We start from the raw sequence: 25,896 nt of genomic DNA on the forward strand, positions 1-25,896 counted from the left end.
GTATTGCAAATAATTATGTATGAAACACTTCTGAGAAGGAAACTGCCTTTTAATAACATTTGAGAGGAGAAAATTCATAAAATATATCAATCTCTCAAAGAAATTGGAGGATTTCAATGAGAGTTTTTTATTGTTACATTTTACCCAGCTAAAAGAGTTCTGCCATCCTGTTTTCAACCCATTTTACATAAATGCCACATTAGCCACTGGAAAAGGGAATGCTTTCCAAAGTAAGAATCTAGAAACACACCTGAGTTCATTTTCATCTCCATACGTACCGAGCTCCCACTAATGCTACATAAATCCCAGAGCAAGTAGGTAAAAATAAACACACAAATGTTACCTGGAATTAACTAAAACTGAGAAAGCAATGTTTGCAAGGAGGACAGTAACATATAATTTTGTGTTAAAAGTTATTCCAGATGGTTGATTTTTTTAGAGACAGTGGCCATATAGTATTGAGGGACCTACACAAACAGTTCTGGTGAGAACATTTTGGCAATGTAGAAATGGTGTGACTTTATTGAAATCTGTATCTAGCCAGGTGGGACACTTGCTTTGGACAGAAGACAGGACAAGGCAGCTCCCAGTTCCTACTGGACCAGATGTGTGTACATAGCAGACAGAGAATGCCCATAGGCTGAGATGACTCAAAATGTTGCAGAGCCTCTAGGGTGGCATTAAGCCCACCTATCTACATTCTGTTGGTCACCTGGTGAAGTCATAGCAACTTGCCATTTGTAGCTAGGCAGTTTCTGGTTTGCAGTTAGCCTTGCAAAGCTTGACAAAACTTTCTTTGGTGGACCTGTGAAATACCCCCTTGGGACATACACGAAGAATTCACAAGCTAAAAAATTTTACTCTAACTGCAACCCTCTTCCATAAAAGATGTTGAGAAGGGATGTTCTTATGTGACTATGGTTTTGCTAAAACATTTAATATATTTTTTTCATTTGCCTTGGAACTAAACAGTGGAAGTTGCTGCAAAATGGAACTGTCATCTTCAAGCCATCTGTAAAGATATGTAACTCAAATTGAAAGATTAGTTGAAAAAATGCAAGCTTTGTGATCCAGAATGAAGGCTTTGAGTCAAAGGTTCTGATGCCCTTGCAAGGATGTAGCAAGGAGTGGCATCTCCAGGAGCCAGCACCTTTGTAAGATGTCCCCACAGCAGCCTGACATCAGCATCTGCTGTGAAAACAGCACTGATCATGGGGTAACTCATCTGTCTTACACCTGCTGCCTTCTCACTCAGCTCTCCACTGCCTCAGTGCCCTGCCTGAGGAAGGGGCTCTCCTCAGGGTTTTGGAAGGGGGTTGTGCCCTATTCTCTCACCCCACTCAGGTTTTCAACAATAAAGGGTCCTGGCTGAGCACAGGCAAGGGAACAGGACATTCAGGTAACACTTATGGACTCTCCCTGGAAATAACTGTTTGCCAATGGCATTTTTGAGGATGAAGATGAGTAGGTAGCTTCAGACATATTTGTATAGGCAAGAGGAAATGAACAGCCTGTTTTCAACACAGGTGGGCATTCACAAGTTCATAACAAAAGACACAGAGTAGCCAAGAGAAGCTGAAAGACTGTTGAGAGGTTTAGAACAAACAGACTGAATGCAGTGAAAAGAGTTCTTTCAAAGATACACCAGGGCAAGATGTGTAGGCACTGGGAACACAGGAATAGAAAGCTATCCAGAATTTACAACACACCACATTTACAAGTAAGGCACAGGGAGTAGAAGAAACAATCAGGTAACACTCACGTAAATGGAGAAGCTGAAAACATTGTAATCAAAACCAAAAATATGATGCTCAAAGAGGGCTGACATTTCTTGGAAGTTATCTCAAATGGCAGTGCAGAAGAAAATAATATTTAACACATAAATAAAGCAATCATTGTGAGAACCTGCTATGTTTTCACCCGCTATGTTTTACTCATTCTCAGACTCCTGTCTTGCTCTTAGACACGCAGGCGTGCGCCATTAATGGCACTTGCACAGTTGAACTCCCACGCATCATCCTCAGAATGGGAGTTGTGGTTAACTTCTGCTGTGTCACATGTAGAAAAATACTCTCCACTGTATTTCTGTTTCTCACTTCTATATTCTTACTTCCCTGTAGGTGTAAAACATGTGGTTTATTGGCAGTGTGTATGACCACCTTGAATTAATCTCCTAAATCGAGGATTAAAATTGGATAGTCATACCAAATAGCCAAGTTTTCTGTGTGTGAATCTTTCTTCCTTTGTGACTGTATTTTCCTGCTTCTGAACATTTTAAAAGGGCCTAAGGATGAAAAATATAGATGGAATTTATGTTTTAAAATTAGCTTTCAGTGCAATGCATGTGTTTCTTTAAGGAAGATGCATAGAAGCATGTGCATATGTGTACATGTACAACTTCTACATACATCTACCACATTTATTAAACCTGTCTAGTGGGTAATATAAAGACTACTGGCTTAGCAATATGCTAATGCTTGCTCAAGCTTTTCAATGCAGTGCTGAAACCATCCTTGACACAGCACTGAAGCAGAAGCTGCAGCATCCCCAACTGCTGGATAAATGGAGTAAGAGAGATGAAATTTATCAGGGCTGCCAAGAAGTGCTCATCAAGACACATTTTTTGACTAACATAAGTGTGCACTGTTCTCACAACTACAAAAAAAAAAAAAAAAAGGAGAGGAGGAAGAAATTAGAACAAGCATTTATCAAGACAACCTGTCCATCTGATTTCATACATTTTTTGCAAACATGACCTCTTTTATTCAGTTACCAACTGTTTAGGGGTAAATTGGAGGAGAAAACCTTTGTTTCTAATATCATTCTTCAAAAAAAGTAAAAGCTTTACAGTGACTGAATGTATTTACTTGAAAGACACCACATTTCCAAAGGTACAATATGTTCTAGGCATCTAGTAGTACTCAAGCTGACACTTAAACCTTTGAAAGTTTCTTCAAGCTATAATCATACTGTTTGTCTTATAAGTATAAGCTTATAAGTGAGCTATAATCATACTGTTTGTCTTATAAGTAGCCAACCTGGAAAATAGAAAACTGGATAAAATACTCCAACACATGAAGGATTGAGAAGTTCTCAGAGACTCCAAAGACATTTCAGAAAAAGAGGAACATGAGTTTTGTTATTAATTTCCTCAGGAAAGACAAGGTATCATTCAGTATAGGCAAAGATGATACAACTGAGCACCAGAGAACTGCCAAAGAAAACATGGGAGAAAGAAATATGACCTATTCCAGCAGAAACAATGCAGGCAGGGGAGTGGAGTGACCTGGGTTCTCTATTGCTGACTTTGAAGAAAACCATTCTACCTTCCTTTCACTTGACTTCCCTTTGGATAAAGTACATAAATAATGATGTTCGAATGGTTTTGAGAACCATCAGTATGCCTAAATGCTGGCTAACATGCAAAAACATTGTTACTGAAGATGGAGGACTGCTGCATTGTCACAGAACACATTCAAGGGAAATTTAAAAAGTCAAAATGACAGAATAACATATGCTGTATTCAGACCAGACTACCTGCAGGGGACTGCTTCATGTAGAAATGAAAGCACAGCCAGCCTGGGGAAGGAAGGAAAAGATGGAATGCCTTTTTCAGACCATCAAGGATGGAAAGGTTTCTGACTGCTCATTATGGTCAGGGAATCAGATGAAGATGACAACTCTTCAACATTATGTGATTGCTGCTGGCAGGAAGCAGAGAAATTGGGAAGGAAATCAAGGTGCCTGCTTCATTGTTTGTCTTTACACACGAACCAAACACAGCTGACTTAAACACACCTAGCAAAGGGCAGGAAGGCCAAGACAAACAGGAAAAAAGACTAAGGGATAACTAGGAGAAGAAGAAACCTGAAAAGAGATGCTCGTCATCCTGACAAAACTCTCCAGTCTGTCAACTTTCTGGACATTTCCCTGTCTTTCCCAAAAAAATATGAGACAGTTCTCATTGGACAATGATGTTGGCTTTTATGCTGGATTAAAATCCAAATCTAGTGCAATCCCTAAGCATAAATGCCTTATGGCCCATACATATTTTTGGCATTATTGTGAAGTTCACTGAATTCTCTCCTTGATTCACCCACATGATGTGGTGAACTAGGGAGGTTAAGCAATTTTACAATTAACATCTTATTGAAAAACAAAGTATTGATACGATAACAGTATCTGCTGCATCTGCAGCTTTACATGGATGGAACATGCCATGTAAGAATTCAGTAATGCTTCCAACATTTTACCTTTTGTGCTTCAGAGAAAAAGGAATTTTAGATTGAAGCAAGGAATCGTTGTATATCTAGAAACCTATAAGACCCAATTTCTCTTCTAGTCATCACTTCCAATCAGACAGATGGATAAATTGCTATAGAAAAAACACAAAAGAACCTCACCTAAAACAATGACTGCATCATTTTTATTTATTTCTTGCATTCTCTGTTCACATAGCAAGAAATTTAATTCCAGTTAGATCATTCTCTTGTGATACTTTTTTCTTTCATTTAATATATTTTTAAATGCTTAGAAGCATTATGACAGAAAAGCATGTATTTTTTTGCCCTGGTTTATACCCATCATCCTTACCATTAGAACAAGACAAAAGCATTAAAGTAAAATTAATCATGTCAAAAGATTTTAGCAAAAAACAAGGGAGACCATGCATAAAGCATCGCTTTGTCTAGTGTGAAGTCACGCTCTGATTAAAAACATATAATGAAAGTGAAAGTAATACATCATTGCCTTAGCAGTAGGGTTTTTGGGAAAGCTATGCAATTGTGAACACAAAAAAATCTTTATAGACTCTGGATTTTGCAATTATTATAGAATAATTCTAACAAACAAAACATTGTTTCACTTCCTTAAAGTTTAATTAATCTTAAATGTTGCAGTTAAAACAAACAACCAAAGGAGTTCTAGAATTAAACACAATTAGACTCCTGGCAGGACCATAACTGGTAATTAAAACCCAAGCAGCAGTGGCTGGTTCTGAGCAGTGAAGTATGAGGTGGTGACACAGAGACCTCCCCCAAAGCCACACATCCAGTAAGTAGTTATGAAAACTACAAAATATCATGGAATAATGAAAATCCACTAACAGAGCAGAGCTTTTGCTGTTACTGAGGACTGTCACACCCCCATCAGCTGCTCCATTTCTGTCACTGGGCAATGGTAGCCTGTTGCTGCTACGTGACCTATGTAGTACCCAGCTAAAAAGTGAACTGTGTTTGTACAGAGCTAGGCAAGCCTGAAAAGAAACCATGCAGTGAAGATATTTGCTGTACTTTGCCATAAAGTCTACAAAAGCCTCAACTTTTCTCAGGCACAACTGTGCAATAAGTGCTTCAAATTAAACACCAACATGCACATTATGATGTGCATAATATTATTTATAATCTCAGATTAGGATTGTGCCCATATAAAGCAAAATTAGGTGGTAAAAAATGCTTGTAGAATGCCACTGACTTACTCCTTTTTTTTCTTCCTCTTTATTCTGCCTCTATGTTGTCAACATATAAACAATAACTCTCTGAGAAATACCAGATAGGAAAAATACACAGTAATACTAGACTGTGAAAAATCTACCGATTCCCTGAGCCATAGCATTCTTGCCTATAGATGATGACATTAAAAAATTGGAAATGGGTGCCTGCTTCCCCTCCTCTCCTGGGTCTATGAACAAGGCAAGTTGTTTTCCTGATACCTTTCGAATTACTCCCATTAGTACTGATGCATTTGGTGCTTTGGCTATCCAGGCAGAGAGAGGTGGGCAGGATCCCCTGCCAATAGATCTAGTCTTGTCTAGGGAACAAAATGAGATTGCTCCTCTGCTGAGCTGTCATACTCGATAGCTCGTGCTGTTCCACCTGCACCCATCCTCACAGCTCCAGCTGCAGTGCCATGGAGTCAGTAGTTCCTGGTGGCTGATCTTCTCCTGTTCCTTATGCATCACACAAGGCAGGACACAGAGTCCTGAGCAACTGAGTGCTGAGAAGTGAGCCACTCTCCGTGCTGAGGAGGCAAAAGGAAACAGGCAAGCAGCTCCCTCTCAAATGGGTCTGCAAGCCCTGACAGTAACTGCTGGACTCCTGTCAGTGGAAAGTGACAGGAGGAGATTCAGGCTCCTCTCATCCACCTCCTCCTCAATGACCCCACCACTGCACCCAGGATTCAGTGTTTGCTCCTTTCCCACCATCCCTACCCCCAAATGCCACTGGCACTGAGAGCAGAAAATGAGGAATGTAAATGGGTTTGGAGGAAGGGAGGGGGACTTTCTGTGCACACTTACACTGGATCAGTAAGCCTCTAAGTGCAAAATGTGGCATTTTGTTGGTGTGTGGGGGAGCCTATTGGCAGCCAGAAGGTTAAAGAAAAAACTTTGTAACAGAAGAAAATCAAATACACCTAAGGCGATAATAAAATGGAACATCTTGAAATACCAGACTACAGGAACTGAAATTCTTCCCATCACAGAGCCTCATGAGCAGGACATAGCTTTTGCTCTCTCCCTATTCACTAAGGAGCAAACCCATCATTTGCACTGACAAGTTGAGAATGAACTGCAATGTTGGGACTGAAAGTACTATCTAAATAAGAAAAAAAAAAAAACAAAACAGAAAAAAATCTTCTGACTTTGCTGCTGATTGTATATCTCTGATAAAGCAACAGTGGATTGAGAGAGAGGTAAAAAGGTAGAGAAATAAAACTCCTTCCTAAATTGCAAAAAATCCCCCATGATAAATAAAGACAGAACTATGTCCTTAAATTTACACGCCCCCAAATGTCACAGTATGTTGATACCACATCACAGCTACAAGAGGTAAAAAGGTAGAGAAATAAAACTCCTTCCTAAATTGCAAAAAATCCCCCATGATAAATACAGAACTATGTTCTTAAATTTACACGCCCCCAAATGTCACAGTATGTTGATACCACATCACAGCTACACTGAACAACCAGTATGTTTTAAGCTTGTACAGTTTTTTGTCTTGCCTAAGACTTTTCAGTCACAGTTTTTCAAGTCTCTGCACTTCTATGCTGTAGTTCTTCAATGTTTCAGAGAAAGGACAGGAAGATCTACATGGACTTACCTCCCATTCTCTGTTAAGTTAGGAAAAAAAGGGGATACTTGAAACTCTTATTTCAACCAGTTTTGGTTTTTCTTTAATAGTTATTGTTACTATTTTGTAAGTAGTAAAATATTTTCTAAGAAATACTGCTTGTTAACATTTTGTCTTTCTCAGTGTGAAAAGACAGGCGTTCTCCTCTCTGTTCTTCAAACTTTAGCCCAGGCCAAGAGGGCACCCTTTTCTGGCAGGACTTGCAAGAACAGGATTACTCATGTCAAGAGAGGGCTGTGTATTTGGCAGCTGTTGTCTCAGCCAGCACTGGGAGAGATCCTGGGACCTTCAGGACTTCCAGTGCAGAGCAGCAAACACTTGAACCCGAGCTGGCCAGGACTGTAACAGATGCCTTATTTTTAACCACAGCATAGAATGTTACCTGCACTGCCATAATGGAAAGAGAACTTTTCTTCCTTCTTTCTAAAGGTAACACAGAAAAGACTGAATTCTCTACATAAAATTATCCTGAAACGTCTCTCAACACCACCACAGACAGTTTGTCCAACACTAGAGGTGGACATTTAACCAGAGCATTAAGGTAATCCTGCCTCTGCGTAGTTTCCCACATTCTTGGAGACTGCAACACAATGTAAATAACCAAGAGCTGAGTAAATTTCATTCTTACAAAATCTGACAATCTACAGCTAGTTAAGACTCAGAAAAAAAAGCTTTATACTTTAATTCAGTAGAGTTCAGATCTTGAAGCAAGACATCCATTCCTCCTGCCTCTTCTGTTGAGCCACTGGATTAGACACAGCAAATGAAAAAAACACCTGGACAATTCTGCCTCAGGCAGTATCATTGATTTTTCACTGACTTACCATCTTCAGGATTTTCTTAAAAGTAGTTTACAGAGGTGGGTATTGTAACTCATTATTCTGAGAAATGTGAAGCATAATATATTCCCTAGCACAGATTCTATAACCTTTTATAATGTACACTTCATATAATGTTTTTTGTCATTCTTTCACAACACCCTCAACTGTTAGTCCAGGTCATCTATATGTAAACAGTCTTTATGTGGCACCACTTTGTAAAAGGCTTCTAAATATACCGTAGGAAAAAAATCAGTCTGCAAGGGCATTATTTCAAGTCCTGAATCATAGCAATTTAAAATTTTTTTTCATCCTAACCTGTGCATGTAATATTAATGTGGATGCATGCCACTATGGCACTTTGGATAAGGGAGAAGAAACAAATTCTGTAAAATGTATTTTACTGGGAAAAAAAAAAAAAAAGCAGGTCTAATAGGAAATCCAGGTTTTACCAGTTGTCCAGTTTTAGAAGTATGGTTTTGATTTATGGATCAAAATTGCTCATTTATTATTTTATCTATACTGCTTTGGGCAATTTTGACAGTTAAAATTTAGTTTTATTGACCAATGCAGCCAGTTTAGCCACAAGGGGACTAATGCACACACAGCCTGCTGCACTCAGGAAGCTATGATTTGATTCCATGACCAAGTCAGACTGGGAATCACAACCAACATAACAATAAGTTCCAAATCTCGATGCTCGAGGCAAAATACTTACTCTAAAACCAATCCACTATTAAAAGAAGGTGGGAAAGAATTTTGTGATAGCAGCCTCCATGCACTGTTTATTGTAGCTGATATATTCCACCAATGCTTCTGTCAGCAATGGACGCAGGGTAGTACAGAGGAAACCTTTCTTTAATGATTGTGGACAACAGATAAAGCTGGAAGAAGGAAATGAAAATGCAAAACAGAATCAAAGGTGTGCTCTAGTACTACGGCTTACCAGGGATCTGACTCTTGAGAAAAATGTCTTGAAAAAACTGCCTTTTTTTTTCTTCCTAAACCAGATTTTATTCATATATACATAAATATGCATGGGTTCATGTTGCAGCTTGAAAGACTTACAAGTTTACTTAAAAAAAAAAAAAACTTACTGGAATGATTTTAAGCCAATGTTAATTTAGGCCTATCCTATTATAAAATTAGCATCTTCTGCAATCTCAATTTATTGCTCCATTGTGAAGCCCCTTGTGATACATAAACAAATCTCTGAAGAGAAACAAATCAATAAAGTGTCTAATTTGATTAACCATGTTTTTAAATTCATCAAGACAACTGTACAAAAATAAACTACTTACTTGTCAGTATTTTCCACGTCTTCTTTTCATCATCATAATACTGAACCAAATTGCTGGGTAGCCGGTCAGGTCCAGGAGGCAATCCTCCAACCAATAACAGCATTTTCTTATTGGAACGAATTCTTCACCCAAAACAAGAGGAAAGATGAACAACCACATTACTGAGGAGTATTTTTAGTGGCAACAAAATCATAACCATCAAAAGAATGTTCACTGCTTGCAGTTTTCTATTTCATTTTTTTGTGTTTCTTTTCCCAATCATGTCTCAACAATTTCTTGAACCAAGCAGAAAAATGATCAGAAAAGCTGCGTATCTCTCTACTCATGGAATAATAAGCTTCCTTTATGCAATTTGTTAGAGGTTCATTCTAGAACGACCTTTTTCTTATATTATCCCTTTAAATCATCACTCTTTACAGCTGAATACACATGAAATGCTCTGGAGTTGTACTAAGGTTAAGCATTAAAGTTGCATGTCAAAAATCGTATTAGTCAAAATCATTATTATAAGCCATTCTACACTCAAAGAACCTTGAAAAAATTAAGGTTATGCAGAGAGTTTGTGAGCCAACTCTTTAATCACACACTGAACTTCAGATATATAGTTTAGTACAATTAGCAGCACTGGGCTAATGGTTATGGGTTAAATGCTACTTACAAGCACTTTTGTTTGTTTAATTTAGTCCAGACTCTTGCTTTCATTCTCCCCCCCGGCTCCCCCCCTCGTCTTTGCTCTCCCCCTGTGCACCACTGGCTATAGCAACACCAATTGGTAAAAATGAGACTGTGATGTTGTTGTGAGCCTCCCCAGAGTGGAGCCCTGCCAATGCTTGCCACTGATCCAGCGGCATGAACCTGCTCAACTGTGCAAAGTCACTCTAATTCCCTCCCTCTGTTTTTCTACCTTCTCCCCCAGGGGGCAACCACTGAAAGGAGTGACTACCCACCCATCAAGAGCTGGCAATTCGCTGCTATTAACCGTGACCGTGATTCCCAATCTGCCTGGCAGTTCTTAAGAACAGGACTGCAATGTCTCATCTGCAGTAAAAGTGGTTATCTGCACCCTGGCCTCCAATGCCCCACCTGATGAACGTACGATTTCTCTGCAGCATTAAGGGATTTAGCACAATTGTAAGTGAAAACTGGAGGGGAGGCACAGACCCCCAGATGAGCCCTGATTCTTTAATAGTCACTTTGCATATAATTGAACTTTCACCAGTTATACTCAGTTTGGGTGAGATAACACTGAAATAAAGGCCTAGGCTCAAAGTGTTCCTGTTAGGTAGGAAGGTGATGTAGCCTGGAAAACAGCCATCCATATGAACGACTGTGCAGCGGGACCGTGCATTTGATGGAAAGCACCCTTGTCAAATGCCATTTTTCCAGGCATGACAACACCTGTGTAGCACTCTGTGTGTCAGTCTGCAGCAAATACCTCGGCCAATAAAGACACAGAACACCAGGAACCAAAGCCTACCACCAGAAGTGCTCATGGCGGGGTCAAAGCACCACCCAGGAGCTCCAGGCTCAGTAGTGCACTCCAGCAGTGGGAGCTTTACAACTGAGGCACACTCATGGCTTCACTCCAGCTGCCACCTAGAATGTGTGCTGGTGACCTAATGATTTACATTTGTAAAGATGCAGAACTGCATCTTCTCTTGAGAAGAATGGGCAAAACCAAACTAGATTGTTCTGTAGGCATGCACCAACTACAAGGAACATCCTTCAGGAAGGGAACACACAGCTGAGGGCTTGATCCACACAATACTCCAGAATAAAATTTGTCAAATGGCTGTCCCAAAGACAACTGTTGACTACAGATACACCTATGACAAGGATGGCCAGGGAGCTACCTGGCATATGGCCTTATCTGTTTTCTAAACAGATCTAAGGCTCAGAGAAGGTCACGAATTCTGCATGGATGAACCAAAGCCCTCAGTGCAGGAGCAGGAGTTAAACCATGGGGGCAGTGACACTGTCCCATACTGTCCTACCCCTTGATTCTCTCCTGACTTGGAGAGGGCCCTGCAGTCCCTCAGTCTTTCTGACAAGCCAGCCTTTGATGCCTGCACTGCACCTGCGATGTGCTGTCAATGAGGACTGTTTCCTGCTCAGCAGACTGTGGCTGTGCAGGATATCAGGAACCATCTCATGATCACTGTCAGCACAGATTCCATAGTGAGACCAAGATCTGGGGAAAGCTTACTAAAGCACTCCCAGCATCTTTTAACATTCAGCCTCCCCAGAAAAGTTTTTAATGAGAGAACATTTGATATGTTCTATGCAACATGGGAGTATGATAAACTGTTTTTGGTATGAGTTAGGGATGACTGCACACGTAACAAGTGGCAGAGCAAACCAGAGCCATAAGTCAGTTATGCATGGCCATCCCTAACAATAGAGAATAAATTGTTTATTCCAACCCTCTTGTGTTGTATGTTATATCACAATCAACTCCCCGTGCATTGTAAAATTCAGAATGCCCTTGCAAGGTTTACTTGATAAAGGAGTTTATTTTGATTTTCATCTTTCATCTGTAAAACTCCCTTCTAACTCCAAAGCACTGTGAAAATCCAATGAATGGCCAAGGCTCAATAGTTAAGGTGAAGAATGAAATGTCAGACATAACTCTGAGTTTCCAGACTTTGGCAGTTGCAACTATCCTTAACATTACTTTTTCAGCCAAACAGCCTGAGAAGCTACTGGTTCCTGAGAAGGAGCACTACTGCTATATTGGTATACTTAAAAAATATTAATTTTTAAAATATATTTAAAATAGGAAATAGCAAGAACAGAGACTTTTAGTAAAAGTTTAGTAAGAACTTAAGAGTCAGCAAAGTCTCTACCAAAAGCACAGGGAAATTTCACATGGCAAAAAAGAGATGGGTACTTATACTCAAAATATCTAATTCATCTGCATTGAGAGCTCTTCCAATGAACCAAGTAAAGATAATACAGTGGCTAAAGAGATGCAGGTTTTAAAGTGGTAGTTTCCTTGGAGCCAAATCTGGTTTTAAAGTTTTAATGTGAAATGCTGCAATTTAGGTTTTTAAAAAAGATTTTCTTTATTATATCATATTCATATTTCATACTGAACTAAGCAGTACTGTTAGAATCTTACAATGCATCCTAATATATGAAAAACATGTAAATGGCCACTGTTTATAAGCAGAAGACTTTTCCAAATATTAATAAAAATGTTATTCAGTGAAACACTGTGATGAAGACAGGATTTAAAAATATGCATAATACATTGAGCAAGATAAAGCTTCCCCCTTTCATGTATTATTACATGTTTGCTATTTGGATAACTAAAGATAACTAAAGATTACAATGTGAAATGTTCTTCATTATATACGACACACTCTTTTTTTTTTTTTTCCCCCATAGTCCTTATTTTACAGTCTAATATTCTATTCAGTTAATGCTGTGGTTCACAGTGTCCCCAGCAAGGATTTTATGATCACCTTGTATTCTGTTAACACTAGTGGGTCTTGGTCAGGGAAGGCTAAACCGTGGACAGGCAGGCTGATGTCATGGCAAAAAAGTTGAGATAAATTTATCCACATGTTATCTTAAAAGCATTACTTTGATTTAGACTCCAAAACTCTAGTTCTCACTGATGAACATGCATGTGTTGTTATTATTCTGCACACACTTTGCAGTTTCTGTTCGGCTAAGATTTTAAAACACTTAATTCACCTTAATTAAGTTCCTGGGTACCTCATGTGGTGTGAAATTTATTTTGTCTACTTACAAGATTGGAAACCAAAGTATATTTCAAAGTCAACATTTTCAAACTTGTGTAGTTTCCCTTGGGCACACAAACCCAGGAATCTGAGTACTCACAGAAGTGGCTTCATTTTCAGAGATACCCATCAACATAACTGAATCCTACTCACTTCAAAGGTAGCAGCAGATGCCCATCAGCTCTACAACTCAGATTGCCAGTCCATGGTCTAAACTAACTATGAGTATTCATGGCAAGAGGCTGAGCCCAAGAGAGTTTATAAACTCACAAAAAATCAGTAGAAAAGGCTGTAAGAGACCTCAACACTCCTGACAACCACTCCTACTCTTTTGCAACCTTGATGGCCTCATGTTAATAGAAAATGCATGACTGGGAAATACTCTTCTTGTACATTGTTTTTCTTTATTAACATATCCATCAATCTTGCACTGGTGGGTTTTCCTTATCTGGGCAATTAGTAGAAGTTCATTCCACAAAAGCTGGCAAGAAAACAAGCCTCAACAACAGGTTTGCTCCAGACTCTTCCAGTTTTTAAACAATGCACTAAAGCTCTGCCCTCTGCATTAGGGAATGCAAATAAATGGAAAGAATACAACCATGAAGTGCCAATCTGGTGGTTCTTAATACATCCAGTGTAGTGTTACACATCAGAAAGAGAAATGCATCCTAAGACATACAAGTGATCATGGTCATCATTAAAAAAAAAAAAAAAAAAGAAAAAGAGTATTCAACTATACTTTTCTCTTATAGTAAACCCAGAACCAGAAGTCTGGATCATTAATTATCTTTTTATACAGGCTATCACCATGGCTTTGAGTATGGGCAGCTCTTCAGAGCAGGGATTTGACATGGCATCCTTGCTCCTGCATCAGTGCTGGAGACACAGCAGAGCCAAACTAAATTCCAGGTGTTTGCCCACTGAACTCAAGCACAAATAAAATCATAAGACCAGCACAGACCCAGCAGGGGCGGGTGAATGCATGGTGAGTTTTATTTACATCCTCATATCTCATTACATCAAAGGATTTGAGAAACCTGAGTCTGACAGTGATACTGTCAAAATAAGTAGCAAGAACCTCAGAAAAGGGGGCTGTGTTAACCTGCAGCAGAAACAAATTATTTCAGAGAGGTTTAGATACCAACCTAAGATAACAGAAAAAGAGATACATAGTATCCCAATCAACATTTCAGTTGCCGACCTTTTGTTTGTAAGCACAAAAAACTTAATTTCAGAAACCAGGATGGTCTTTAGCAATCCTTTTCTTCTCAAAAGGCATCTGAAGAGATGCTGTGTTCAACAAAAAATGTAGTTGACAATCTCAACTATACTTTTCTCTTAACTCAGGGCTATAGTAAACCCAGAACCAGAAGTCTGGATCATTAATTATCTTTTTATACAGGCTATCACCATGGCTTTGAGTATGGGCAGCTCTTCAGAGCAGGGATTTGACATGGCATCCTTGCTCCTGCATCAGTGCTGGAGACACAGCAGAGCCAAACTAAATTCCAGGTGTTTGCCCACTGAACTCAAGCACAAATAAAATCATAAGACCAGCACAGACCCAGCAGGGGCGGGTGAATGCATGGTGAGTTTTATTTACATCCTCATATCTCATTACATCAAAGGATTTGAGAAACCTGAGTCTGACAGTGATACTGTCAAAATAAGTAGCAAGAACCTCAGAAAAGGGGGCTGTGTTAACCTGCAGCAGAAACAAATTATTTCAGAGAGGTTTAGATACCAACCTAAGATAACAGAAAAAGAGATACATAGTATCCCAATCAACATTTCAGTTGCCGACCTTTTGTTTGTAAGCACCAAAAACTTAATTTCATCTTCAGAAACCAGGATGGTCTTTACCAATCCTTTTCTTCTCAAAAGGCATCTGAAGAGATGCTGTGTTCAACAAAAAATGTAGTTGACAATCTAGTTTCAGTCTGCAAAACTGAACAAATGTTGCAAGCATCCATTTGCCCACGACTGAAAAAAATGTTTTGCTACGGAGAACATGGGATGTGATCTTCAACAATTACCTTCCCAGCTCCTGGATGGGCATTTCAGTGCAACAAAAGTGTCATATGAAAACTGCTTATTTCAATGGATTCTGGCTTCCATAGCTGACTGCAAAGATAGCCATGATTAGTAACACATGTTTAATAGAGAGGAAATCTAATTATCCGGGAGTTTAACTATGAACTCAATGAAAGCCATAAGGTACAATGTAAAATTTATTTTGGACAAAGGAATTTTATGAGGTTTTGTTATCGCATAAAATGAATTAACAAACATCATAACCTATAGGTGAATAGGCATCCAGAATCTCTAACCCTATAGCAGTGCTAGGGGAGGGACCTGAGTTCTCACAGTCAACAGACCAAATCCTGCATAATGCCTTTCTCCTTATGGATAAAGTACAGACATTAAAAACATCCTGATTTTGTCAAAACATAAAGCACAATAAAGTCTCTTGCCCAAGAGACCAATAATTTTTTTAGTTCTTCAGTCCAAAGAATGTTCAAAAATTTGTTGAATGTATGGAAGTTGCTTTACGAATGGATTTTTTTGCTTCTTCTAATTTGCACCTATTGCTCCAGACACACTAGAATGAATGTGTCAAGCTTTCTAGAAATACTAAAAACATGGAAACCAGTCTAATAATGAAGATTTTGGTTTTCATCTTTTCATTCTCCATGCAGGCAGGCTTGGCAGAAGACCCCAGTTTTCATTGCAGACATTGATTGCTGGTTTTCTCCTCTGAATGTACTAGAATTTTTTTTTAAATTTTGTCCACTACTTAAGATTTTGGTTTTCATCTTTTCATTCTCCATGCAGGCAGGCTTGGCAGAAGACCCCAGTTTTCATTGCAGACATTGATTGCTGGTTTTCTCCTCTGAATGTACTAGAATTTTTTTTTAAATTTTGTCCACTACTTAAAAAAAAAAAGCGCCATACAAAAAATTTAGCTTTTTAATTTTTTTTTAACAATAATAATTCCTTTTCCTTTTAAAAACAGAAGTCTAAGGGTAAGTGAATACTTTACCTGGCAGGCCACACTTAACTGTTACAGAGTTACTTTACACGTTAAATGTTCCTTTATTTCTAAAGTTGTCAGGCAATTTTCCATCTCCTGTATAAAATAACTTAGAATCTGTTTGAAGCTCTGAAAACCTCATTTTTCTTTATGAAACCAATCCCACTACTGTTGATCTCTAAGTTAATATTTAAGAGTTAGCTTGAGCTTTTAGCTGGAAGATTTTTTGAAGTCAATGTCCCTTCCTTTTTGGGGTAAAAGCTTCTGATGTAACAGCTTAGCAGTGACAACTATCCTGGAAGAGTGACACCTATCCAGTTCTCCTTTGGGAATAACACAGAGGAGAGTGTCCTTCTCATCTCTGCCTCCTTGCACTACCAGATCTGAATGCTAAAGATATCCTTACTAGCCTCACACTGAGCATCTGGAGCATTGCAAGGGAGGTGAATTCAAAGGAATGCTACTAGCAAAGCAAACTGGTGAATGAGACTCAAAATCTTCCATTTTGTGAATCTTCTTGGTAAAACTACTCAAAGATTTTCCTCACTGATGGAAGTTCCAAAAAACCTTTAAGTAATTATTTTTATCCTGAATTTAAAAAAAGAAAAAAAAAAAGGAAAATGTCAAAGCTAAGTGCTTTTGCAAATTTCTTCCCTTCCTCATATCATCTTGTTTGGCTTCTTTTTGGATTTGGTTTGTTGGCTTGCTCCCTTTTTGTTATTTTCGGTTTGGGGTTTTTTTTGGTTTTTTTTTTCTTTTGTCTGTTTTGTATCCTGATTTTGTCAAAACATAAAGCACAATAAAGTCTCTTGCCCAAGAGACCAATAATTTTTTTAGTTCTTCAGTCCAAAGAATGTTCAAAAATTTGTTGAATGTATGGAAGTTGCTTTACGAAGGGATTTTTTTGCTTCTTCTAATTTGCACCTATTGCTCCAGACACACTAGAATGAATGTGTCAAGCTTTCTAGAAATACTAAAAACATGGAAACCAGTCTAATAATGAAGATTTTGGTTTTCATCTTTTCATTCTCCATGCAGGCAGGCTTGGCAGAAGACCCCAGTTTTCATTGCAGACATTGATTGCTGGTTTTCTCCTCTGAATGTACTAGAATTTTTTTTTAAATTTTGTCCACTACTTTAAAAAAAAAAAAAAGCCATACAAAAAATTTAGCTTTTTAATTTTTTTTTAACAATAATAATTCCTTTTCCTTTTAAAAACAGAAGTCTAAGGGTAAGTGAATACTTTACCTGGCAGGCCACACTTAACTGTTACAGAGTTACTTTACACGTTAAATGTTCCTTTATTTCTAAAGTTGTCAGGCAATTTTCCATCTCCTGTATAAAATAACTTAGAATCTGTTTGAAGCTCTGAAAACCTCATTTTTCTTTATGAAACCAATCCCACTACTGTTGATCTCTAAGTTAATATTTAAGAGTTAGCTTGAGCTTTTAGCTGGAAGATTTTTTGAAGTCAATGTCCCTTCCTTTTTGGGGTAAAAGCTTCTGATGTAACAGCTTAGCAGTGACAACTATCCTGGAAGAGTGACACCTATCCAGTTCTCCTTTGGGAATAACACAGAGGAGAGTGTCCTTCTCATCTCTGCCTCCTTGCACTACCAGATCTGAATGCTAAAGATATCCTTACTAGCCTCACACTGAGCATCTGGAGCATTGCAAGGGAGGTGAATTCAAAGGAATGCTACTAGCAAAGCAAACTGGTGAATGAGACTCAAAATCTTCCATTTTGTGAATCTTCTTGGTAAAACTACTCAAAGATTTTCCTCACTGATGGAAGTTCCAAAAAACCTTTAAGTAATTATTTTTATCCTGAATTTAAAAAAAGAAAAAAAAAAGGAAAATGTCAAAGCTAAGTGCTTTTGCAAATTTCTTCCCTTCCTCATATCATCTTGTTTGGCTTCTTTTTGGATTTGGTTTGTTGGCTTGCTCCCTTTTTGTTATTTTCGGTTTGGGGTTTTTTTTGTTTTTTTTTTTTCTTTTGTCTGTTTTGTTTTGTTTATTTTTAAAAAATTTTTCTGACAGAGGCTGTAAAATGGAAATACTTTATAGAATGCTTCAAAGTCAACAAATCACCTTTTTAATTTTTGTCCCCTAGGAAATTTCAACTAACTTATATTTTTATGATCTGTGTAAAGTCAAGAAAGTCCTTTTATATTTGATTCTGTATCTGATGTCCATGTCAATAGAAGGTTGACACGGTATCTCTCCAACTGAGGCCCCTTTTCCTTAGGAAGCCAAAGGAAAAAAAAACACCTTGCTGCCAGCTCACTCAAGGTATGACATGTTACCTTTTCCACTGGTTTGTTTGGGTTTGTTGTTTTTTTTTTTTATTTTTTATTTTTTTTTTATTTCTACTGACAGAAGGGGGAATACAGGAAGAACCAACTGTGGCACCAACTTCTATTTACTTCCAGCTTCACTGCAAACCGTCTGCTTCCATTGAACTTGGCAGCTGACAATATTTGCTCAGTTTATTGTCTGCTTTCCAAGAATACAGCAAGTGTTGACTACTAAGTACTAGGCATGACAGTCTTTAAAGAAAATTTCAGGGAGGCAGCAAATATGAAAAATGATGCCAGAAAGTATCTACCAATAGTTTTCTACTTTCCATAGTCTTCAATTTCTTTAGATGAGCCTTTGGTAAACTTGTAATACCAAACAGAATCTGTTTCAACAAAACCAACATGAGAGACCTTTACAGAGAAGGGGAGTCCAGCTCAAACCCTCTTTCAGGATTCCTCTTTCCTGCTCAGTCTTTCCAGGCCACACTAAGCAACAGGTAATTACAAACCTTGCTCTGATTTAGAAAGCGTCTTGGATTTTTAAAACATAGGAGTTGTTTGAAAAGATGAAACTGTTTTTACAGATTATATGATTTTTTTCATAACGTGTTTATCAGAACCAAAGCTTTTTCCTGGCAAACTATTTTCTGTTGATTTTGTGTTCTACATTACCTCTCCTCCCTCCCCTTGCCCCCAAGGCTCCCTGTGCTTTCTCTTCAAGTACAAATCCAAACAATTACATCATCACAGCTCTGTTCCATTTACTGCTCAGCAGTTACAGACTCAGAACCTCCATATTCTTCTGCTATAAAGAAAAAAACTATGGTGACCCCAGGCCACAACACGCCCTCTAAGACCTTCTCTTTTCTATCCCTTCTCTCCACATGAAGGGGATGCACATCAGGCAAAGAGTAAACAGAAAAGTCCCAGACCAGTAGCCAAGACGTACATGTTTGATGCTCACCATGATCCTACAGCATTCCATTTGTAAAAGGTACACTTCAAGCAGAAATCATTCCAGGAGGATTTTGTCTGAAATAGGACTTCCTTGTCTAGAAGGCTCTGCACCACTCGTGATCTATGTACTTCCCAACAGGACAGAGATGGATTGTGTGGCCAAAGGATGGGCAAGAAAGTGCAGGAACTCACGGTGGACAGCTCTGCTTTTTGGGACCTGCATGACTTGTAAAGCTGCTATACTGTCATAGGTGGTGGAAAGGGGCATTTTTGCTCCAGCATTTAAGGAAGAAGTTCCCATTTTCAAAGGCACTTTGTATCAATTTGAGTGGCTTACTAAGATTACTTGTTTTTAAACTTACTTTAATTTTTCCTCTAGAACAAGCTGTTCTGAAATACAGTGCAAGATTTCCCCTCAGAAAAAGAGTTTGCAGATGCACATGCAGGTATTTGAAGGTGCTTCAAGTGCTAAAAAGGCAGGGTGACAAAGCCAAGGAGAAGCACAGTTCAGCAACCTACAACGGCCTGTGAAGATCCCAGCACAGAGGTCTGGAGCAGTGGGGATTGGTGTGTGCGAGGTCGGGAGCCTGGTGGGAGGGACACTCAGGAGTCACAGAGGATTCCAGAGAGGGAACAGATAAAGTTCAGTAGATGGGATCTGGGGAAGAGCCCTATCATCTAAGGACATGAACCAGGAGGGACTGCCAGTTCACAGAGGACACTCTTCCAAGGTAGTGCCTCTGACCAGGAAACTGCCTGGCAGGGCAAGTACCTGCACAATGTGCCTGGCAACCCTTGTTCACCTGCAGCTGTTGGAAAGATGGCTGTCCATAAAAAAGGCTGTTAAATGATCTTCATAAATTGTGTTTCTCCTAACAAATACTATAACTGAGCCAAAAAAATGGCTGTCACCTATGCCCCTGCAGTTCTCAAGGATTTTACCAGTCAGGACACATGTGTCTTTAAAAAAGCTCCCAAGGACTTTCCCGACCCACAGCAGTACTTTTAGGACAGTGGTGCTCCCTCTGTCTATAATGTGAGCCTTCCACCCTTTTGGAAACTCTACATCTCTCCACTTACACTTCAGCATGAGCTTGTCTCCAATGGCAAATGAATGCACATGAGGCAAGTAAGGAAAGTAGGTGAGACTAACTAGGATTAAACTGACTACAGGTCTGTGGTTCACTACCCCACAGCCTCTAATGTGTCAGTCTCCCTTCTGCAGCTCAGCTGAGAGAGTCCTGGCACATGTACAATTTCCTGATATTAATTCAGGCACATAAAAACTGATCCAAAGCTCACTAAAATAAACCAGAGCCTAACATCCATTTCATCCATACTGCAATGCAAAACTTAATAATTCATATACATTTTAAGATGTGTTTTTCTTACCAGGATGTAAATTCAGGATCTGTAGTATTTCTCACTTGCAATTAATCATGAACAAGAATATTAGTTAAAAATCCAAACATTGCTGCTATGATCCCAAAGGGACAGGTAGGTGGTTGTAACCAGAAGACAGAGTGCATTTCAATGAAAGAACACACACTTTTCTTACAACCACCAAACATGTCCTGCCGAGATTCTACAAAAATCTCAGTAGAAAAAGAAGTCAAATTGAACTACGGTCTGTGAGATTTGGAGACAAATAGTGTATGCAAGAAGGAAATTATTTAATTGCCAAGGGATGTAACTGGTTTCTTCAAATTTTTAATCTCCTCTGTAGAAAGTAAAACAGACCAGGCATATATGTCTTCCACATAAATGCCTCTGTCTCACTCTATTCAGCACCTTACATTTTCCTTTTTCATCAACACCTATCATCTTCCTACTGAATGAAAACTGTTCATATCATCTTCATCTCCTGTCACTGTTTAATTCGCTATCACTTGCACTAATATCACCTACCATCAAACAGTCTGGATGACACCCTCTCTCCACTGAAATGAAATAAAAAAAACAAACCAAACAAACAGCAGGACCAGAATTTGCACTTCTAATCTCCCCAAGGTGTAGTAGTCCAGGGAACAAAAGTATTAAAAAACAGCTGGGTCTGTACATGCTGGGACTTCGCTGAAACCATAAAACAGCATGGGCAGGCTTAGCCTTCTTATCTCTTTGTCTCCTTATTTCCCCTTTTTTCTCTTCTGCTCTTTAATTCTGTATTTTCTGCCTGGGACTATTCCTATCTTATGTCAGTTGGTTGATTCCCATCCATTTTTCCTCCCCCAATTCTGAAAAAGCTTTTCCAGAAACTGCAATACTCAGCTGCCATTGACAACAGATGCTGTTTCTGCCAAGAATTAGTGTTCCCCCTTTTGTTTCATTCCCTATCTTCTTTTTATCTGCCAGGGTCTCTACAAAAATCTCAGTAGAAAAAGAAGTCAAATTGAACTACGGTCTGTGAGATTTGGAGACAAATAGTGTATGCAAGAAGGAAATTATTTAATTGCCAAGGGATGTAACTGGTTTCTTCAAATTTTTAATCTCCTCTGTAGAAAGTAAAACAGACCAGGCATATATGTCTTCCACATAAATGCCTCTGTCTCACTCTATTCAGCACCTTACATTTTCCTTTTTCATCAACACCTATCATCTTCCTACTGAATGAAAACTGTTCATATCATCTTCATCTCCTGTCACTGTTTAATTCGCTATCACTTGCACTAATATCACCTACCATCAAACAGTCTGGATGACACCCTCTCTCCACTGAAATGAAATAAAAAAAAACAAAAACAAAAACCAAACAAACAGCAAACCAAACTACCTCTACAACTAGCTTTAGCAGGACCAGAATTTGCACTTCTAATCTCCCCAAGGTTTAGTAGTCCAGGGAACAAAAGTATTAAAAAACAGCTGGGTCTGTACATGCTGGGACTTCGCTGAAACCATAAAACAGCACAGGCAGGCTTAGCCTTCTTATCTCTTTGTCTCCTTATTTCCCCTCTTTTCTCTTCTGCTCTTTAATTCTGTATTTTCTGCCTGGGACTATTCCTATCTTATGTCAGTTGGTTGATTCCCATCCATTTTTCCTCCCCCAATTCTGAAAAAGCTTTTCCAGAAACTGCAATACTCAGCTGCCATTGACAACAGATGCTGTTTCTGCCAAGAATTAGTGTTCCCCCTTTTGTTTCATTCCCTATCTTCTTTTTATCTGCCAGGGTCTTTTTTCTTTTGCTAGTTTCCTTTCCTGTCTAGTATCCTATTATTACATTTTTCTCCCTTCAAAACTATCCTTCTCTCATGTCTTCCCTTATTTGCACTGCCCTGTTTCCACGACTTATATCCCATTTCTCCCCATGGGTATCTCAACTCCCTTCTTTTTTCTGCATTCCCCCTCTCTCCCAGTTTTACTTCCCTCAGTCCCCTCTGCCCTCAGGTATGCAGCTGTATTTGCAGTTGCTCTGCCAGCAGATCCTGGGAGGAGCAGACCAGCCCAAACACCCTTTGCTGGTGAGAGGAGCTGCAGGTGGTAAGGCTCTATCCCGAAACTTTTAAAAAATTGAAAATACATACCATATATTATATAAAATGCATTATATTACACAATAAAGCACAGAGACATTTTAGTCAACTCAATATTCTGGTGAAGATCTGAGAGTCAAATAAATGTCTGGATACGAACTTTATCTAAAGCATTTTCTTCCCAGAACTACAGAAGATGATACAGCACAGAGCTATATGTCTCTTTCAGGAACAGACAAACATAATTTAAGCCTAATGTTCATGGCCACTCACCCCACTCCAAGTTGAAATCAACTATGATTTTTCCTAGTGACATCAAAACTGACTGTGTCTCCAGAGCTTGAACAGCAGCTTGTATGCTGAGGCCCTGGTGAGGTGAGGATCACTGAGCCACCACTATTACTAACTTTGCTTAGAGTTGAGCACCTGATGAAATGCCAAATCAAACCCAAAACACCCATCCCCTGTCGTGAAGTCCTAAACCTCAGAGTGCACAGCAAGGCTCACAAGTCAGGAACATAATTCCTCAACTTTTAAAATTCTGATCATTTAATTGTTGTACCTTCAAAGCTAATTTTACAAAAATACATCAGGCCATTGAAGTATCACCTTCTCTTAGGAAATTTAATGAAAAAAGCCCTAGTCTCTCTGTAGGTAAACAGTGTTTTTCACTGCAGCACAAAACACAACTCAGGTACTTCTAGCCCCACCATCACTTGCACTGCAGGATCTGCATTTGTGGCACAAACATTATAAATACCTTTGCTCACAGAGCACAGACTGGCTCTTGTGAGCCCAAATCTCTTTCTCCTCCAGCTCTGACCACAGGATTAATTTTGTAGTTACATTTCAGAGGAGAATCAGTATATTTTGAGCTTCTTGTTACATTTATTTCCATTAAGAAATAGAAGCAGCCCTGACGCCAATGTACTCCAAAGTGCACATATGGATATGTAACACAGGTGTTTTTTTTAAAGTAGTTTGTTAAAGAAAGAAAAAAAAAGTTATTTTTAAAAATGCAGAAAAGTTATTGGCAAATTGTAACACTGAGTGCAATTTTCATTTCTTGAACATGCAGGGAGCAGGTGGCTATGGCACTGGGCTGCTTGCATTTCTCACCAACCCTTACTGTACTGTGCAGGAGCTATTACACTGCACAAGAGGAACAGTTAATCTCTTTCTAAAGACATGTGCATCTTTGGTGAATGACCTTTCATTAAATTCTAAATTACCAAAGTCACCATTACTCACAGAAAAAGTAATCAGAGTTTTTAAGTCTTTTTCTGTGTAATAATTTTTATGTATTTGCACATGTACTTCACTGTTAGTTACTTTTAAGATTTTCTTCCGCAAATTAGTAACTTAAGGAACTCTTTGCAGATTTTCTTACTTAAAATTTTACTCAATGAATGTCAACATGTTAAAATTGCTTCTTTAGAAAAACTACAAGTAACAGAGAGGACAAATACGGAAATCTCTGTAGTCTTGAATGTTTCTCTTTTTACTCCTTTATGTTTAAGAAGGCATTTGGACACTTAGGCAGCCTGGCAAAATCTTACAGTGATTAAAATTCAAAGATGGGCCTTTGTGACCTTTATGAATTTCCAGGAATATCGTCCAAGACCAAAAATGAAAATATAACAATTTCATTCTGCATTACTGAGCATTCCAACGTCTCCAACACTTTAACATTGGTAGTAAGTTCTAATGCCTGCTTATAAATAAATCTGAATGGTTTTGCTCCCATTTCACTGCCACTAAAGAACCCAATCAAGAGAAGCCAGTTACAAGACTGTTACTAGACACACAGTAAAGTCGGGAAGGTGACAGCATGTTTCCACCCACTGTGGTTAAGGGTCTCTGAAATACCACTGTCTGCACAGACATGCAGACCTATTACAAATAAAAAGAGTAGCATTTGTGGTATTTGGAGTCTCCTGTAAGTAATTAAGTGCAACTTAACTCCATCTAGGACAACCTAAAGCGCAATCCCTTTGTGTATGCTCCCGCTTACACCAGCTCCCAGTACAGCAGTATCAGATTCTTGCAGCATCCATGACATTTGTAAGCATTCAGTGGTCAGAACACCACTACATATCCTTCAAATGACATGGACCACTGAAGCTGGAAAGGTATCTTCACTGAACCAAGCCGGCTGGTATCTCAGCAATCCACCAGGACACGAGCATCAGCTTGCCCCCGGTGGCATGCAGAATCTTGCCTGAGGACTTCATGGGGTTTGCATTTTTGAAAGTCATCACTTTTGAGTGTTGAAATGCAAAGGGTAGGCACCAACTTACAACAGTGGCATCTCAGAAATAGTTTACACTGCAAAATAGTTGTATTGGATGTTTTTGATTTCAGAGTGAGAATCAGTTAGACAACAAGGTGACAAGCATGACAGAACACTAACATAGTGAGCTAGCCAGAAATAGTAAGAGGGCACACCATCTCCAAAGTTAACCTGAGTAGTGCCCATTACTTAGAGCATAAAGAATCCTGTGCATTAATGCTAATAGTGTATTATTTAAAATATTTAATTAATGTAGTAGTTTCTTTCTTGCTGCTGTCAAATCATTAGTAATATGCACCCATTAGTTAAAAAGCTTATAATAAGCTATAATACAAAGTGTGGTTTGATTTCTGTGCTATCACACCACTGTACTATACCAGCACTAGAAGATGGTATTAGCTTTCCATCTGTGAATGAAGTACAAACATATTTTAAAAGAAGATAAATAAATTTTGCATATGTTTAGTCCTTGTTAAACTACGTGCTGTGCATTCAGTTTCTAACACCAACCTCATATTGTCAATCTTTGACATCATGACATCATGACCTTATTAAATGAAAATAACTGACATGTAAGGACTATGAAGTCACAAGTTTCCACGCACAAAGAGGGACATCACCCCACCATCTGCAACATCAGGGTGTGCATAGATGATGCAGTTATTTATGAAAATAACAGATGTAGGACTTGGCTATTAGAGTTTAAAGACATAACTCCTTGTTAAGGAATAACATTGTGGGAGAAAAAAAAATTATTAATTACGGGCAAAAAAACCTCCCCCAAACCCAGATTCCCAACGCGCGGGTGGCCAGAGGGCCGAGGGGAGGGGACGAAAAGTTTGGCGGTGC

General features: G+C 38.8%; 1 protein-coding gene across 7 annotated transcripts in view; it reads right to left on the reverse strand.

Annotated features, from left to right (window-relative positions):
* KLHL14 (kelch like family member 14) overlaps positions 1 to 25,896 on the reverse strand; it is an 82,363-nt gene that overhangs the window by 53,770 nt on the left and 2,697 nt on the right. For all 7 annotated transcript variants that reach the window (XR_005627009.1, XR_005627008.1, XR_005627007.1 and 4 more), the window contains exon 3: positions 9,247 to 9,368. Coding sequence is in view for 3 of the 7 variants with exons in the window: in XM_039704246.1 (XP_039560180.1) it covers positions 9,247 to 9,368 (122 nt within the window). In the remaining 4 variants the exon portion in view is untranslated. The remainder of the gene's footprint in view (positions 1 to 9,246; positions 9,369 to 25,896) is intronic.

Source organism: Passer montanus, unplaced genomic scaffold (genome assembly GCF_014805655.1).
Source record: "Passer montanus isolate IOZ18808 unplaced genomic scaffold, ASM1480565v1 scaffold170, whole genome shotgun sequence".
In the NCBI taxonomy this organism is placed as follows: Eukaryota; Metazoa; Chordata; class Aves; order Passeriformes; family Passeridae; genus Passer; species Passer montanus.